The sequence below is a fragment of the Rhinatrema bivittatum genome, chromosome 9 (genome assembly GCF_901001135.1).
Source record: "Rhinatrema bivittatum chromosome 9, aRhiBiv1.1, whole genome shotgun sequence".
Taxonomy (NCBI): Eukaryota; Metazoa; Chordata; class Amphibia; order Gymnophiona; family Rhinatrematidae; genus Rhinatrema; species Rhinatrema bivittatum.
The window spans coordinates 192,621,362-192,637,834 of record NC_042623.1 but is presented as its reverse complement, the minus strand read 5'-3'; the positions used below and the strand labels follow the sequence as shown (position 1 = coordinate 192,637,834).

General features: G+C 47.6%; 1 protein-coding gene across 1 annotated transcript in view; it reads left to right on the top strand.

The window, feature by feature from the left end:
* LOC115099192 (probable cation-transporting ATPase 13A4) overlaps nucleotides 1–16,473 on the top strand; it is a 157,773-nt gene that overhangs the window by 100,559 nt on the left and 40,741 nt on the right. The window contains exons 18-20 of the mRNA XM_029616623.1: nucleotides 833–957; nucleotides 5,154–5,317; nucleotides 7,179–7,301. Coding sequence (XP_029472483.1) covers nucleotides 833–957; nucleotides 5,154–5,317; nucleotides 7,179–7,301 — 412 coding nt within the window. The remainder of the gene's footprint in view (nucleotides 1–832; nucleotides 958–5,153; nucleotides 5,318–7,178; nucleotides 7,302–16,473) is intronic.

Genomic DNA, 16,473 nt, shown 5'->3' with positions numbered 1-16,473 from the left:
GGGACATTTTATTTAACTGGACTGAGCTGCAAAAAACTTTGGCTATTGGGCTACAAAACCAGTGAATAAATGGAAAAGAAGACATGGTGAGGGGAGGGGAGTTTGGGAAAATGTTAGCCAAAAATGGGCTTTCAAAGGAGTTTTCATCTACCCTTGTACTTTACCGAATCCCCCGCAATAAGGCAGAGTTTAACTATTATGCATTATGATTCAGTATCAGGAAGCCACAAACAACAGTATAAGATACAATGAAGAAAAGAAACACACTTCTAATAACGTAAAAGCCTTTTAAGCATTATTTAGGCCAGGTTGAATCTCAGTGCCCCCAGAGAGAGAGAGAGAGCTGTTGAGATCAGAACTCCATAAAATGCTCAGACGCTAACGTAATCTCTGAGCTGCTATGAATAAGTCATTCATGCCTAGGCCATATATTTTGTTCCACTTTTACATATAATTCTGATAATAATAATAATCATCATTATTTAGGTAGCACCATCGCAATGCACAGTACTAGACAAGACGTTTTGTGTGATATCCAGAGCTTTGCCTCAGGCTTTACATATTAAATCAGAGCGCAAGGGGGAAGTTGTACGCAGTCATGAAGCGTTTTGGTGGGTAAACGAATCAAACCAGGACCAAGGTGTGGAGCTCTGTGCCGTGAAACATAGGCTGGCACTACTGGTCCACAAGTGTTTTGAGTAATAAGGTTATGCAGACATTAAGTTTCTGAACTTGTGCTCATGCACCTGCCGTCTAGACCTGGGTGCACGCTGTGCCTCTAGTAACATTCCCTTTTTCTCACAGTTACAACAATGTGCATGTCTGTTTTAAGGGAAGAGGTGGAATCTGATCTGGAATTCCTCGGTCTACTGATAATGGAGAATCGCCTAAAGGCAGAGACCATGCCGGTGCTGCAGGAGCTCTGCAATGCCAAGCTGAGGACTGTTATGATCACAGGTATTTCAGCGGAGAGAATTCTTTGTTAGAAAGCAGCCCACAAGTTCAATGATTTGCCTCAACGTGGCCAGGAACAATCTGTCTAACGTCAGGGGTTGTAGGAGGGAGCTGAAAGTTAGTGGAAGGCAGGCCTTCACATATCCAGCCAAGATTACCCCTAAACTCTTCCAAATTTCACCTCGAATTGCCTGAAAGGGCGGGGGCATGTAAATCAAATAAATAGCTTCCCCAAGACATGCTGTTAATGTGGATCTTCTGCATCTGGGCATAGGCGTTGCTGCTTCACAAGTTAATTTACAATATTAGCATATATGTGTGTATGTAGCTTACATTTGCGTACATGCTATTTTATAAACTTCAAAGTACACATGTATTTTCGGTTAACCTACACTATAAAGGGCATTCCCGGGCAGGGCGAAGAGCTTTGTTTGAAAGTTGCTACTTTATAAGAGATTTATGAAATACATTAGGCAACTTATTCATGCAATTGTACACCTGCTTATTATCCAGCGCAATTGATACCATACTCAACTGTTGTCTGCTATTATAGGGTGGAAGGTCTGGGTGAACTGGGGAAAGTTCAGGGTGAAGTACTAAGAGGGACTAAGTGAACTGGAATGGGACTGGGTGAACTGGCAAAGGTATTGGCAAACTGGTGATTTCAAGTTTTGATGTATAAATTAATTTTATGTTATAATTTTGCATTAATTTTTATGTGTATGGTTTTGTAATGATTTATTGTTGCAACCTGCCCAGCCCAACAGGTTTGTTTTTAATAAATAAATAAATAGCTATGCATGCATTTTTTAAAAGAGTGATTCTCAACAAGTGTATCGCGACACACCACTGTGTCGTGAAGCACAAGTTGGTGTGTTGCTTCCTCTGCTTCAGAATACCAAGCTCCCTGGTGTACTGCTGATTCGGCTAATCTTCCCTCCCCCTACTCTGCTCCAGAGGAATGTAGAGATCTCCTCCTCCGCCTGGGTTTTCAGCATTTTCAAGCCCGGGTGGAACATAGTAGCAGAGCCAATTGCAGCACTAAGTGGCCATCTGGAAAGAACATATAGGCGTAGGGGGCCATGCAGGTGGTATGGCCTCCTTATAGGCATGGCCGGAAGAGGGTTAACCCATGCAGGAGCAAGAGAAGGAGCAGTGCTGAGCCAAATTTGAAAAGACACAGCATCAACCCCCTTGGCCCCAAGAAAGAGAACGAGTTCCTCAGCCCCAAGGGCTGAAGAGGACAGGCTAAAGCGTCAAGTTGCTGCTGCTGTTGCTTGTGTTTCCAAGAGGAAAAAAACAGCCTGTGTGTGAGCCTGTGTGAGACTGAGCTTGTGAGAGTGAAGAGAGCCTGTGGGTGTGTTTGCATGTGTAATGCTGAGCATATGAAAGTGAGAGACAGTATGTGTGTGTGTGTGTGTGTGTGTGTGTGTGTCTGTGTGAAACTGAGCATGTAAGAGTGAGAGAGCCTGTGGGTGTGTGAGCCTGTGTGAGACTGAGCATGAGAAAGTGAAGAGAACCTGTGGGTGTGTTTGCATGTGTGAGGCTGAGCATGTTAAAGTGAGAGGCAGCATGTATATATCTGTGTGTGCCTGTGTGAGACTGACCACATGACAGTGAGAGACAGCCTGTGAGAGACTGAGCATGTGAGAATGAAGAGAGCCTGTGGGTATGTTTGTCTGTGTAATGCTGAGCATGTGAAAGTGAGAGACAACCTGTGTGGCTGAGCATGTAAGAGTGAGAGAAAGCCTGTGGGTGTGTTTGCCTGTGTGAGGCTGAGCTTATGAAAGTGAGAGACAACATGGTTTTGTGTGCCTGTGTGAGACTGAGCATGTGAGAATAAGAGACTGCCTGTGTGTGTGTGTGTGTGTGTGTGTGTGTGTGAATGTGTGAGACTGAGCACATGAATGAGAGACAGCCTGTGTGAGACTGAGCATATGAGCCTGTGGGTGTGTTTGCCTGTGTGAGGCTGAGCATGTGAAAGTGAGAAACAACCTGTGTGCGCATGTGCCTGTATGAGAGTGAGCATGTGAGTGAGACAGTGTGTGTGTGTGTGCCTGATTGAGACTAAGCACATGAGAGTAAGAGACAGCCTGTGTATGCATGTCTGCATGAGGCTGAGCATGTGAAAGTGAGAGACAACCTATGTATGTGTTTGTGTGTGCACAAGACTGAGCAAAAGAAAGTGAGAGACAACCTGGTGTTTGTGCAAATGAGACTGAGCATGGGAGATTGAGGGAGACAGTACGTGCAGATATGATACAAGACTCCCCTCTTTTCCTCTTGCTAATCCAAGACAATCTCAGGGCACCATAAAATCAAAAGTTCCCAGGTATGGAGAGCAAGGATTTTTTTTTTTAATCCTTATTAGTTTTAATTATTGGATGCTTGTGTCTGCTCTTTGGAACATTTTTATGAATTTTTAATTGTTGGATGTTATTCCACTCTTCACTTGTTATGAAATATGTATTTTTTTATTAGTATGGTTTTATTACTATCTATTTTATCTATTTTATATTTTATGAGGAATGCTCTTTTTATTCTGTATTTGCTGAGGGTCTGTCTGTATTCTGCCTGGATGACCGAGATGAGGTATTCTGCCAGTGGGTAGTTTTTGTGTAGGAATCTATAGCAGGCTAGCTTGTTCTAGTTTCCTAATATGAGGTGTATTGGTATTTTAGGGCCTGGTGTAATATTAGCACTTCTACCTTTTCATACATAGCGTTGTTACTGTTTGCGTGCTGGCACTTAGTTTTGTCTTAGTATGGAAGTTTTACTGTTATTGTTATTATTGGAATTCTTTTACTCGTGACTTTCTGAGTGCTAAGCCCACACTGAACATGTTACAATAAACCTAATACTAATCAAAGAATATTTCACATTATCGACGCTGCACAAATGTATGAATGTATTTTAAATTATGATGACCATCATAATAGGCTTCATCGTGTGAGCTTTCGCATGATTAGACTCGGCCTTATATATAATCATAGGTCATATCTGTTCAAGTCTCTTGATAATGCATAATGTTGTCATAGGAAACATTTTTTTAAAGATTTTTTTGTTGCAATTAAAATAGTTAACCATTAACTCTCCATAGCATCAGAAATTCTGCACCATGGAACTCGTTGCCAAGTCGGTTAGTGAAAACTTAAATATCCCAGATCAATGATGTCATTAGGCGGGGATGAACCCGGAGTTCCCACCATGAGTCCTTTAAAAGCAGACGCAGGTAGCACACGCGCGCGCAGCTAGGGAGGCCCAGGATCGGAGCGCTGGTCGGCGGCGTCCCCGGCCGCCACATGGAGTGCAGAGAGTCGGGAGAAACGCGGCAGTGGTGGTGACTGGCCACCGCCGCGAGAGCACCGGAGGAGAAGGAGGGCCAGGCAAGGCATGCGGTGAGTGGAGCCTGCCACAGACGGCCGCGGCCGGTGGTCATAACGGCTCACAAGGGGCAGACCTCTTCACCCACTGAGCCCAACAGGACACAGCTCTTGTCCTCCATCCCTGCCGGAGCCCAGCGAGAGATGGCAATCCTCTTTCTCTTCTGGGCTAGTGTTAACTGATTTTATCTTCCTCTGCTGGACACGAGAGTGACAGCAGAAGAAAAAAGGTTGGTGGCCCCACGGGGTAGAAAGAATGCAGCTTGTACAACATTTATTTCTATTCAGGGAGAATACTCTTATCTTTCCCTTGTGTCATTCTTAACAATAATATTGGGGCTTTTTTTTTTAGTTTAGCTGAGGGTTGTTGTGAGTGGTGTGAGCACTGTCCATCAGGTGTGTCACGACAGGAAAAAGATTGAGAACCACTGTTTTAAAATATGCCTACTTCCATGTAAATCAGGGTTTTATGTGTACAGGTTATGTTTTTTTGCACATATGTTCATTAAAGTATCCACTTTCAATGCATTGAAAATATTTGTGTGTACTGAAACATACGAGCTTATTTTCGGGGGGAGGGGTAGATATATGCATATTTTATAATCCACGTGGACCAGATACACACAGATTAAAGTATACTACAGTAGATCTCTGTGCGCCCATATACATGGGGCCATGTGGAGATCTTTGAGTTACCCTTTCAATGTAGATATTCTGATTTATTTTGTTATATTAATTATTAATACTGAAACTGAGATATTAAAATTTTTACTTTTAAGAAACAAAAATAACCAGTTTGTTACACTGGTTTCTCAGGTGACAACCTGCAGACAGCTGTTACTGTGGCCAGGAATTCTGGGATCGTTCCGAAGACCGGTGAAGTGATTCTGGTTGAAGCACTCGAACCAGAAGAATTCACCAGGGCGTCCATTACCTGGCAACCAATGGAAGATCCTGATCAGGGCAGATATGAAAGCATCGTAAGCATTACCAGGGGGGAACCGGAAATGCTGCGGTAGTAAAACATTGCACATACTGACTTCCTATCTAACCACCTTGAGACCTGGGATAGATTAGATAATGGGGAAAAAGTTGGATATCTGGATTTATAATCATAAGTATATAATTTTTAAAAATGAGAGACTGTGGAGTCAGAAAGAGGAAGGTACAAGGCAGAGGCAGCAGCAGTAGCCCCGAGCTGCTGCTTGGGTAAGAGGGTTTGGGTGAGGGAGAGGCTGAGGGGGCAGAGAGACTGAGGATGGTGGTCAGTTAGCTGGACCTTGTAACGTCATCCACCAAAACAGTGATCTGGGCCAATCGGATAGTTGGCAGTAGGAAACTAGGTCAATTATTATTGTATATTCTTAAATGGTCACGAGAAAGGACAACTTCATTGCAGCCTGAATCAGAAGCAGATTCTAAATTAAAGATGCATGAAAACATGCATGAAATGTTCATTTGGCAAATAAACTGGCGAATGAGCTACAAAATCCACAATACTGCGCATTTATTCACATTCAGATGATTTTTCAGAGGTAACATACTTTCGTAGCAATTTTCAAAAGTCATTTACACAGACATTTACATGTATAAAACCCAGCTTCGAGCGCATAAATGCTTTTGAAAATCAGGCCCTATATTTTATTTATTTTTATTTATTTAGTCGAATTTTATATACCGTCGTTCGGTATCGCCATCACAACGGTTTACAATATAGATGTTAATGTGGTAAATTCTGCAGAAAATGTCGATGTTTGCCAGGTCTGCGGTGGTTGGCAACTATTCCATGGCATTCCACAAAATGTTACATAGGGAATTTCCTCCTCCTAACCTTTCCCTTCAAAATTATCCCCAGTGAAGTCTGTCGTGAACAAGGCAAAACTCCCCCTGCTTCATTTTGACACATAAAAAAACATTTTCATATTACTGACTCCAAATATTTTAATAAAGCAGAGCTACAAGCTCTCCAGAACGGATGTCCAAACCACAATCATGCTGCTGAGAAAGATGAAGATGATATTTAGGAAAGACAGAAAGAAAAAAGGAAAATTTTTTTTTATATTCCTAAAGAGGTCACTGTGTTTCAAGGTTTTTTTTTTCCCCCAAGCTACACTTACCATCAAAAATGTACCTAAATTAGGGCCAGATTTTTTTTCCCCCATAGGCACAGAATAGGAGAAGAGCCTTATTAATTCAGGACCTCAGGATGCTGATCAATGCTTAGCCAATATCTGGTATACAAGCACGTAGCACATTCTATATGGCCAAAAGAATTCTGGTTGGATCAGGTCAGATTTAGATGAGACTTAAAAGAAGAGCGTCCCCTGTGTCTAATTACAGAATAAATACCAGCTTCAGACGGTAATAAAGAAAGGGGTTTATTAATACAGGTAATTATATAGAGGAAGGCGGATAATTCCTCTAGGAGCAGAAAAATACAGAAAGAATTTAGTACAAGCAAAGGTGTACAAGGTCTGTTTAAAATCTGCTCAGTGTTCTTCACGTGTGCATCAGCTTATAAAGGGTCTGGGGTCTGCTATTATCAGTCATCTGCATAATCCACACCCTTTACCTTTAATAGCCAATCGATATATATGTTAACATGTGTACTTTAGCTTGCTCTCACTATAGGCCACAGGCCTCTTCTTATCAGTTAGAATAACAAACTTAGTTCCATCCTTCCAGGAATGATGTCATCTGTGCTGGATAATTCTCTGGCAAGTTCAGTAATCAGTGCTTCATAGTGCTATAACTACATATGTGCAGGATATATGCAGTGCACTATTCTACAGACTTGTATTAAATTATGCTTGCATGTGAAAGAATTCCTCTCTTTTGCAGGAAACATTTGTCAACATTGACAAAAACCACAGTCCTACAAATGAGGTGGGCAATTATTACTTTGCCATGAGTGGAAAATCTTATCAGGTTATTGTGAAATATTTCTACAGTTTGCTGCCAAAGGTATGTCTGGAGAATGAATGCATTTCATCTGATAAGTATTGTCAAGTAATAGTTTTGTGCCCATCTGCTCCATGGAAGAGTAATGGGTTGATCTACAGAATTGTAAATAAACGTGTCCTTCAACTCTTTACTACTTCGACTTTTCTGATTCTGAGAAGTTTGTCTGAATTATTTTCGGGGGGGGGGGGGGGTTATGCAGAAAGAAAATGTAATTATATAGATATTAAAAAAAAAAAAAAGAGAGAACAGAGAATAACTTGCACCAGTGGTGTGCCGCAAGGTATCAGTCCTCGGTCTAGTTCTGTTCAATATTTCGTAAGTGATATTGCAGAAGAGCTATCAGGAAAAGTTTGCATTTTATGGATGATACCAAAACTTGTACCAGGGTAGACATCCTGGAAGGTGCGGAAAACATGAGGAGGGATCTAGTGAAACTTGATGAATGGTTTAGAGTTTGGCAGCTAAGATTTAATATGAAATAATGCAGGGTCATGTATTTGGGTTGCAAAAGCCCAAGGGAAAAGTTCTATGCATAAAACAGCAGAATCTGGAGATGATCCTAGCTAAGGATCTTAAAGTGGCCAAACAGGTAGATAAGATGATGGCAAAAGCCAGCAGGATGCTTGGGTGCAGACACATAGCAGCAGAAAAAAAGGTGGCAATGTTGTCTATGCATAAGTCTCTGTTGAGACCTCATTTGGTGCACTATGTACAATTCTGGAAACCAAATCTTTCAAACAATTTAAAATGGATGGCTTCAGTACAGAGGGCACATTATAAATGGTTAGCAGTCTTCATGATAAAGCATATGGGGATAGAATTAAAAATTCTAAAAGGATACACCTTGGAAGAAAGAAGGGAAACAGGAGATGGAATAGAGACATTATAATAGGATGTGCATTGATTTTTTTGTGTCGTTTTCGTTTTAGGTCATTATCTGTTCTATTTCATTTTTAAAATGGTTCGTGGGGTGTTTATTTCAGGTTTCCCTAATTTTGGAGTTAGTGCACACTAGAGATGTGAATCGTGTCCTCGATCGTCTTAACGATCGATTTCGGCTGGGAGGGGGAGGGAATCGTATTGTTGCCGTTTGGGTGTGTAAAGTATCGTGAAAATCGTTAAAATCGTGAGCCGGCACACTAAAACCCCCTAAAACCCACCCCGACCCTTTAAATTAAATCCCCCACCCTCCCGAACCCCCCCCCCAAATGCCTTAAATTACCTGGGGGTCCGTAGCCTTAAATTACCTCCGTAGCGGCGGTCCGTAGCTAAATCGGGGGAAGGGGGAGAGCAGGAAAAGCGGCACACTAAATCGTGTAGTCTTCAGCCGGCGCCATTTTGCAAAATGGCCGCCGCAAAATGGCGGCGGCCATAGACCAAAACGATTCGACGCAGGAGGTCGTTCCGGACCCCCGCTGGACTTTTGGCAAGTCTTGTGGGGGTCAGGAGGCCCCCCCAAGCTGGCCAAAAGTTCCTGGGGGTCCAGCGGGGGTCCGGGAGCGATTTCCTGCCGCGAATCATTTTCCGTACGGAAAATGGCGCCGGCAGGAGATCGACTGCAGGGGGTCGTTCGGCGGGGGTCCGGAACCCTCGCTGAACGACCTCCTGCAGTCGATCTCCTGCCGGCGCCATTTTCCGTACGGAAAATGATTCGCGGCAGGAAATCGCTCCCGGACCCCCGCTGGACCCCCAGGAACTTTTGGCCAGCTTGGGGGGGCCTCCTGACCCCCACAAGACTTGCCAAAAGTCCAGAAGGGTCTGGAACGACCTCCTGCGTCAAATCGTTTTGGTCTATGGCGGCCGCCATTTTGCGGCGGCCATTTTGCAAAATGGCGCCGGCTGAAGACTACACGATTTAGTGTGCCGCTTTTCCTGCTCTCCCCCTTCCCCCGATTTAGCTACGGACCGCCGCTACGGAGGTAATTTAAGGCTACGGACCCCCAGGTAATTTAAGGCATTTGGGGGGGGGGGGTTCGGGAGGGGGGGGGATTTAATTTAAAGGGTCGGGGTGGGTTTTAGGGGGTTTTAGTGTGCCGTGTTTTAGTGTGCCGTGTTTTAGTGTGCCGCTGGACCCCCAGGTAATTTAAGGCATTTGGGGGGGGTTCGGGAGGGTGGGGGATTTAATTTAAAGGGTCGGGGGTAGGTTTTAGGGTGTTTTAGTGTGCCGGTTTTCCTGCCCTCCCCCTTCCCCCGATTTACGATTTTTTGACGATAAATCGGGGGAATTGGTATTGTATCGTGGCCCTAACGATTTTTGACGATTTAAAATATATCGGACGATATTTTAAATCGTCAAAAAATGATTCACATCCCTAGTGCACACTAATGGGACTAACTGAAAATGTTACCAATCAGTTAAAAAGTGTTAATTGGGGAGCAATTCATTAGCTAGATGTATGGTTCTAGAGATGTGATTTGGCCAAACCTTTTGGTTCGGCCTTCATTATCGCCCGCCACATGAAATTTCATTTCCCGTGGTTCGGGCCGATTTTTTTTTCAGCTGTCCTGAACCGAAAAAAAAACAAAACCCCCAACCCTTAAGAGTTAATTAAATACAATTCCCCACCCTCCCGACCCTCCAAAAACTTGCCTAAAGTTCCTGGTGGTCCAGCGGGGTCCCGGGAGTGATCTCCCGCACTTGGGCCATCAGCTGCCAGTAAACAAAATGGCGCCAGTGGCCCTTTGCCCTTAGCTTGTGACAAGGGCTATCAGTGCTATTGGCCAGCCTCTGTCACATGGTAGAGCAATGGACGGCTGGCACCATCTTAAAAAATGGTGACTAGGCAACGAAGGATATCTGGAACATCAGACTAGGCAATGAAGGATCTCCGACGAGGAATGAGACCAGGAACACGAAGACATGGAACAAAGAACCATCTCAGACATATGAAGACCACAGAGGACCTGGACCAGTAAAGAAGAACATGGACAACCATGACGTCCAATCCGAAGGCCCTGAGGAACAGAAACTGAGCCCTTTTATTGGGCTGAAGCAGGAAGTGAGCTGACGAGGACTTCCGGTGGGGCCGTGGGCTTTTTCCGCCACTGGCCCTTTACATATCTTAAAGAGGTGTGTGCCAGCGCCTAGAGAAGGGCTCAGGGAGGAGCAGGACCATGGACAGCGGTGTCCCTGCTGTGCAGGGACACCAGGCCGTGCAGAGGCGGAGCTCCAGCGGCAGCACAGGCCGTGAAAGGAAAGTCGTCGGCAGCAGCTCCATGCCGCAAAGGAGCAGCAACTCAGCGGCGGCACTAGGCTGCGAAGACGGACAGCAGCAGCAGCCTGAGTTAAGTGAAGGCCTGCTAGCGGGATGGGTTCCGCAAGCAGGATCATAACACCGGTTCGAGGCTGGCAGCAGGCAGGCATGACTGGGAATGGAGAGGTCAGGGCAGGCAGCGAAGTGGCAGAATGGTGAGACAGGCCGGAAGTCAGGGCAGGCAGCAAAGAAGCAGAGTCAGAATACCAAGCAGAACTCAAAACCAGGAAGTCAGTCCGGGAACACAGGATCCGGAAGACAAACTGGAACACAGGATCAGGAACCCAACTGGAACACAGGATCTGGAGCACAAACTGGAACGCAGAATCAGGTACATAACTTGGAACGCAGGATCAGGAAAAAGCAACAATGCACTCACCAAGGAGCCAGATTTGTTGCCAAGGCAAGGTGCTGAGATCTGAGCTGGATTTAAATACCCAAGCTCCCGGTGTCGTGGAGAAGTTTTCCATTGCGGCCCCTTTAAGAGGAGGAGAGAGGCGCAAGCACGCACCTAAGGAGATGCGTGCAGGGAAGGAGTCGTAGGCGTCCAGTGCCGCGTGGGCAGGCCACTGCCGTGGGATTTGGGGCTGGACCGTCCCGGGCCGCCGGGAAGGGGGGTCGGCGTGTCCATCACAAAAAGTAAGGGGCCCAACCATGGTGGCCCACAGCCAGGAATCCCAACAGTACCCCCCCCCCTTTATGCCCCCTCTTAGAAGGATCCAGTTTGTTTGGATGTGCTAGATGGAACTGTCTTGTCTAGGATGTTCGAGGCGGGCTCCCAGGTGTTCTCCTTCGATCCAAATCCTTCCCAGGAAATCAGGTATTCCCAGCATCTATAGTGACGATGCACTTCTAGTATCTCTTTGACCTGGTAAATCTGGTTCTCTTCTGACATGGCTCTGGTGGTTTGCGGCGAGGCCAGGAGAGTACCGGTGGTTTCACGAGAGAAACATGAAATGTTATGTATTTTCAGGTTTGAGGGTAGACGCAAGTGGTAAGTTACTGGACCCAGGCGTTCTGTCACAATGAAGGGTCCGATGTACTTGGGCGCCAACCTCATTGATGGCACTCAGAGGCGGATATGGCGAGTGCTTAGCCAAACCTGATCTCCATGTTGAAGAAGGAAGCTAGACGGCGGTGTTTGTTGGCTTTTCTCTTAGCTGCTTTGGCTGCTCGTTTAAGATTGTCCTGAGTGCTGTTCTAGAGCGAGTGGAGCTGTTGAGCGCTGAGTTGAGCCGCTGGTGAGGGTACTGGGAGCGGCATGGGTAACGGTGGGACCGGCTGTCATCCAAAACCACTTGGAAGGGTGAAGCTCCGGTTGCCGCATGGGTGTGCAGATTGTGAGAGAACTCCGCCCAAGGGAGCAGAGCGGCCCAGTTGTCTTGTCTCTTATTGATGAATGAGCAGAGAAACGTTTTCAAAGCTCGGTTGGTTCATTCGGCTTGTCCTTTTTGAGGGTAATACAATGTAGTGAAGTCCAATTGCACCCTGAACTTCTTGCATAATGAGCGCCAGTATCTGGCCGTGAACTGGGACCCTCAGTCAGATGCTATGTGTTGAGGCAGCCTGTGGAGGTAGAATATCTGCTGTGTAAACAGCTGGACAAGCTCGGGTGCGGTGGGCAATTTGGGTAATGCAAAGAAGTGTGCCACCTTGGGAAACCTGTCGATGACTACCCAGTTGACCTGATTCCCAGCCGACGGAGGTAGATCCACTACAAAATCCGTAGAAATGTGGGTCCATGGCCTCTTGGGAACTAGTAAGGGCTGTAGGAGCTCCCAGGGGCATCCGGGCAAGGGTTTCTCCTGGGCGCAAGTGGGGCATGAGTCTACATAGGCCTGGACATCTCGTTCAATCTGCAGCCACAGGTAGTAGTGGCAGAGAGGGAATCATGAGCCCAAGCCAGGATTTTCCGTCGAAGGCAGAGAGGTACTCTTACCCTCGTCTGCTTGCTCCAGTGCCCAGTTCTGTTGCTCTTGTGGCTGATGGCCGCTGCCTCTGACCCCGGCCGCTCCTCATGCTCCCAGCTCCGCTGCAGATGTTTCTGCTCCATGGCAGGCTTCCCCACACGGGCCGTCTCACGCCGCGCCCCTCCCTAGGCGTGCACATGCGCATCAGCTGTACTTTTGAAGGGGCCATGGCGGGAAGCTCACCCATGGCCCCGGGTGATGACATCACTGGGTCTTGGTTGTTCAGTTCGGAGATAACAGTCTGCTTGGAATTATCAATCTGTTGTTATTTAGGAGAGTTGTGGGTGGATCCTTGGACCGGTGGCAGATGACCACACCCCCGGGGGAAGATCCCGAGAGGGACCACCGGTCAGGCTCAGAGTATGGAGACAGACTCACACTAGTTCTTCTATTAGACAGTATACTGAACCAACAGAGGTGGCAATAGTGAGCTGGAATGCCCGGCTGGGCTGAGGTCTCTTAGATACTAGAACAGCGATCCCTGGAGGCTGAGCTGTAGAGAAACTGAAATATAGTGAGTAGGCAAAGTAGGCAGAGTTCATGTACTGAACCAGATGGTAACACTCACACAATGTCTCATAGAAGCCCAGGAGCTAGAATGTTTAGGCCCTCGAGGAGCGAGGCAGAAGAGTACCGAGTAAGTCTGGGAACGAGGGCCCTCGAGGAGCGAGTACCAGTTCCAGACTGTCACCTGAAAAACAAAGGAGAGAGAGCGAGGCCCCCGAGGAGCGGGTACCCCTAGTAAGTCCGAGGAGGCAGAGTAGCTTAGGTAGTGGAACCCTTAGTAAGTCCGAGGAGGCAGAGTAGCTTGGAAAGTCGAAGCAAGTCCGTAGTTATTCCTTGCTAACTCGATGTGTTAGCAAATTCTAAGACCTTATATATCCGTCGCGGGTGACGTCATCTTTGCGGGATGTCCCTGAGGTTCGCGCCATCGCCGGTACTTCAGTCGGGGCCACGCCGTGCGTGCGCCCCTAGGCCTCCAGGAAACATGGCAGGTTGCAGCGTTCAACCGGTCCGGGGACGCCGGAGGACCTCGGCAGGAGAACGCCGCGGCAGCCAATCTTCCCACGGACGAAGAGGGAGGCGCCAAAGAGGAAAGGAGGGCGGAGAGAGGATGTTGGGAACCGACGGATACAACACTGTAAGGCCGGGTCCAGTCAGTGCTTCCTTGCCTTGGCAACAGGTCTCCACCCTAGTCGTGTCCTGAGTTGCTTGTTCCTGCGTCTCCTCTGTGTTCCTGGTTCTTGATTTGTCTGTGTTCCTATTCCTAATCCTGGTACCCGGTCCTGCTCCTGTGTTCCATGTCTACCTTGCTTGTTCCTACTGACTGACTTCCTGGCATTGACCACTGCTTCATCTGACTACGCTTCTGCTTGTCTCCTGGTATTGACCACTGCTTCATCTGATCACACTACCTGCTTGTCTCTTGGTTCTGACCTCTGCTTCACTTGACTACTATTCTGCCCGTCTCCTGGTTTGACCTTTGCCTTGCCTGACCATCCTACTGCTGACTTCTGGTATTGACCTGTGCTTGCCCTGGTACTCTTTCTTGCCTGCCACCTGCCCTGACTTCAGCCTGCTCTATGACGCTCCCATGGACTCTATTCTGGACTTGGTCATTCAGGCTTCGGCCTGTTCCTATTCAGGCGCCCTCTGCCTGCCTCTTGTACTCATTGGCACTGTCTCCGGAACTGTGCCTCGACCAGATCGGACCACTTATTCCTACTACCGCTGCTGGCCCCTGGCTGACCTTCTCGTCACCCCAGAGAAGACCTCGGATGGAGGCCCACCTAAGTCCAGCTGGGGACTCAACATGGTTGGGGAACGAGGGCTGGTATTGGCGAAGCTCCAGCCGGCCTCCGTCAGTCAGCCAGCCAGCTCCACCTGCCGACGGTGGGGACCCATAGGGCTTGCCCTGCGGGTAGCAACAACCCCACCTCAGCCCAAGGGTCCACCTCCTGCACAACAAGGGCACCATCAGGGTAGCTGTTAGGAGGACTTGTGCCAGATCCAGAATGTTCTAAGGTGCGGTGGGGACATTCTCTGTTTCGTAAGCCCTGGATAGGGTATCACCTCTGGCATTTTTGGATGATGGGCGGTATCGCAGGATGAAATTGAAATGGCTGAAGAACAGCGACCATCGGGCCTGGCGTGGGTTCAGGCGTTGAGCTCTCGACTAAGGTATTCCAGGTTTTTATGATCAGTAAAAACCATAATAGGGTGTTGCGCCCCCTCAAACTATTGTCGCCATTCCTCAAAGGCCATCTCCAATGCCATAATTTCTCTCTGCCGGTGTGAACTTGTGAGAAAAGTAGGACAAGGTAGCAGGGTTCCATTGCTGGAGTGCTGACTGAGAACAGCTCCCACTGCTATGTCCGATGCATCCACCTCAATGATGAATGGCTGTGATGGATCAGGGTGTCAGAGACAGGTCTCCTGAAGGAAGGCTCATTTCAAACCTTCAAAGGCAGTGACTGCCTCAGATGGACAGTGCCTCGCATCGGCTCCCTTCTTCATCAGGGCGGTGAGAGGTGCCACTAGGTGTGAGTAACAAGATATGAAGTGGTCTATAAAAATTGGCAAAGCCAAGGAAACATTGAAGAATGCGGAGCCCCGAGGGCTGGGGCCAGACCCAAATACTGGAGATCTTCTCTGGGTCCATCTGGAAACCCTTGATGGAGACTATGAAGCCCAGAAAGGGGAGCGACTTTCGTTCAAAGAGACACTTCTCTAACTTGGTGAAAAGTCGTTGTTCCGTAAGCATTGTAGTACACGCCAGACCTCCATATGGTGCATGGGTAGATCCCTCGAGTAGATGAGGACATCATCAAGATAGACTATAACTTTGATATTGAGCATATCATGGAAGACCTCGTTTATGAGGTTTTGGAAGACCGCTGGGGCTTTGCATAGGCCGAATGGCATCACTAAATATTCATAGTGCCCTTCACGCGTTGAAGGTGGTCTTCCACTCGTCCCCAGGTTTGATGCGGACCAGGTTATAGGCCCCATAGAGGTCCAGTTTGGTAAAACTCTTCGCCCCTAGGAGGTGATCCAACAGCTCTGGGATGAGAGGGGGCAGATACCTGTCCCTATGGGTGATGTCGTTTAGACCCCGGTAATCTATGCAGGGTCTCATCATGCCGTCCTTTTTTGCCTCAAAGAAGAACCCAGCATCAGCCGGCGAGGTAGATGGGCGGATGAAACCTTGGTCAAGGTTCTCCCAAATGTATTGCGACATAGCCTGAGTTTCCGGAAGAGATAATGGGTATACTCAACCCTGGGGGGGGCGTGGTGCCTGGAAGAAGATCTATGGCATAGTCAAACGGATGGTGCTCGGGGAGTGTCTCTGCCTTTTCTTTGGAAAACAAGTCCGCCTAGTCGGCCTACTGGGTAGGCAGGGCCAGCTGGGTTATGGTATGCAGAAGTTGGGGTTGAGGTAAGTCACAGAGAAGTCGTGTGGCATGCGGGCCCCCAGGACGCCAATTCAGTCGATACGGGGCGAGTGCTTCTGAAACATCGGGAGCCCCAGTACCACAGGATGTATTGCCTTCTCCAATATGAAGAACGAGATCTCCTCTTCATGCAGGATCCCGGTATGAAGTCTCACCGGAGCGGTAACGTAGGTTACCTGGCCTGGTAATGGATCCCCTTGGATGGAGGAGATAAGGAGTGGTGGTGTCCTGGGGATGACTGGAAGCTTCAGTTGTTCAACAAGATTCGAAAGGATGAAGGTTCCCTCTGGCTCCGGAATCAATGAAGGCCAGTGTAGAAAACGAGCCCTCAGGGTAGACAAGTGTTACTGGTGTGGTACACTGGGGAGCAGGATTTATACAGCCTAGGGTTATCTCTCCTGTGACTCCTAGGCTCGGGAGTTTCCCGGCTTCTCAGGGCACTGGGCCAACTTGTGACCCTTACCTGCGCAGTAGAGGCATAGGCCTAATGACT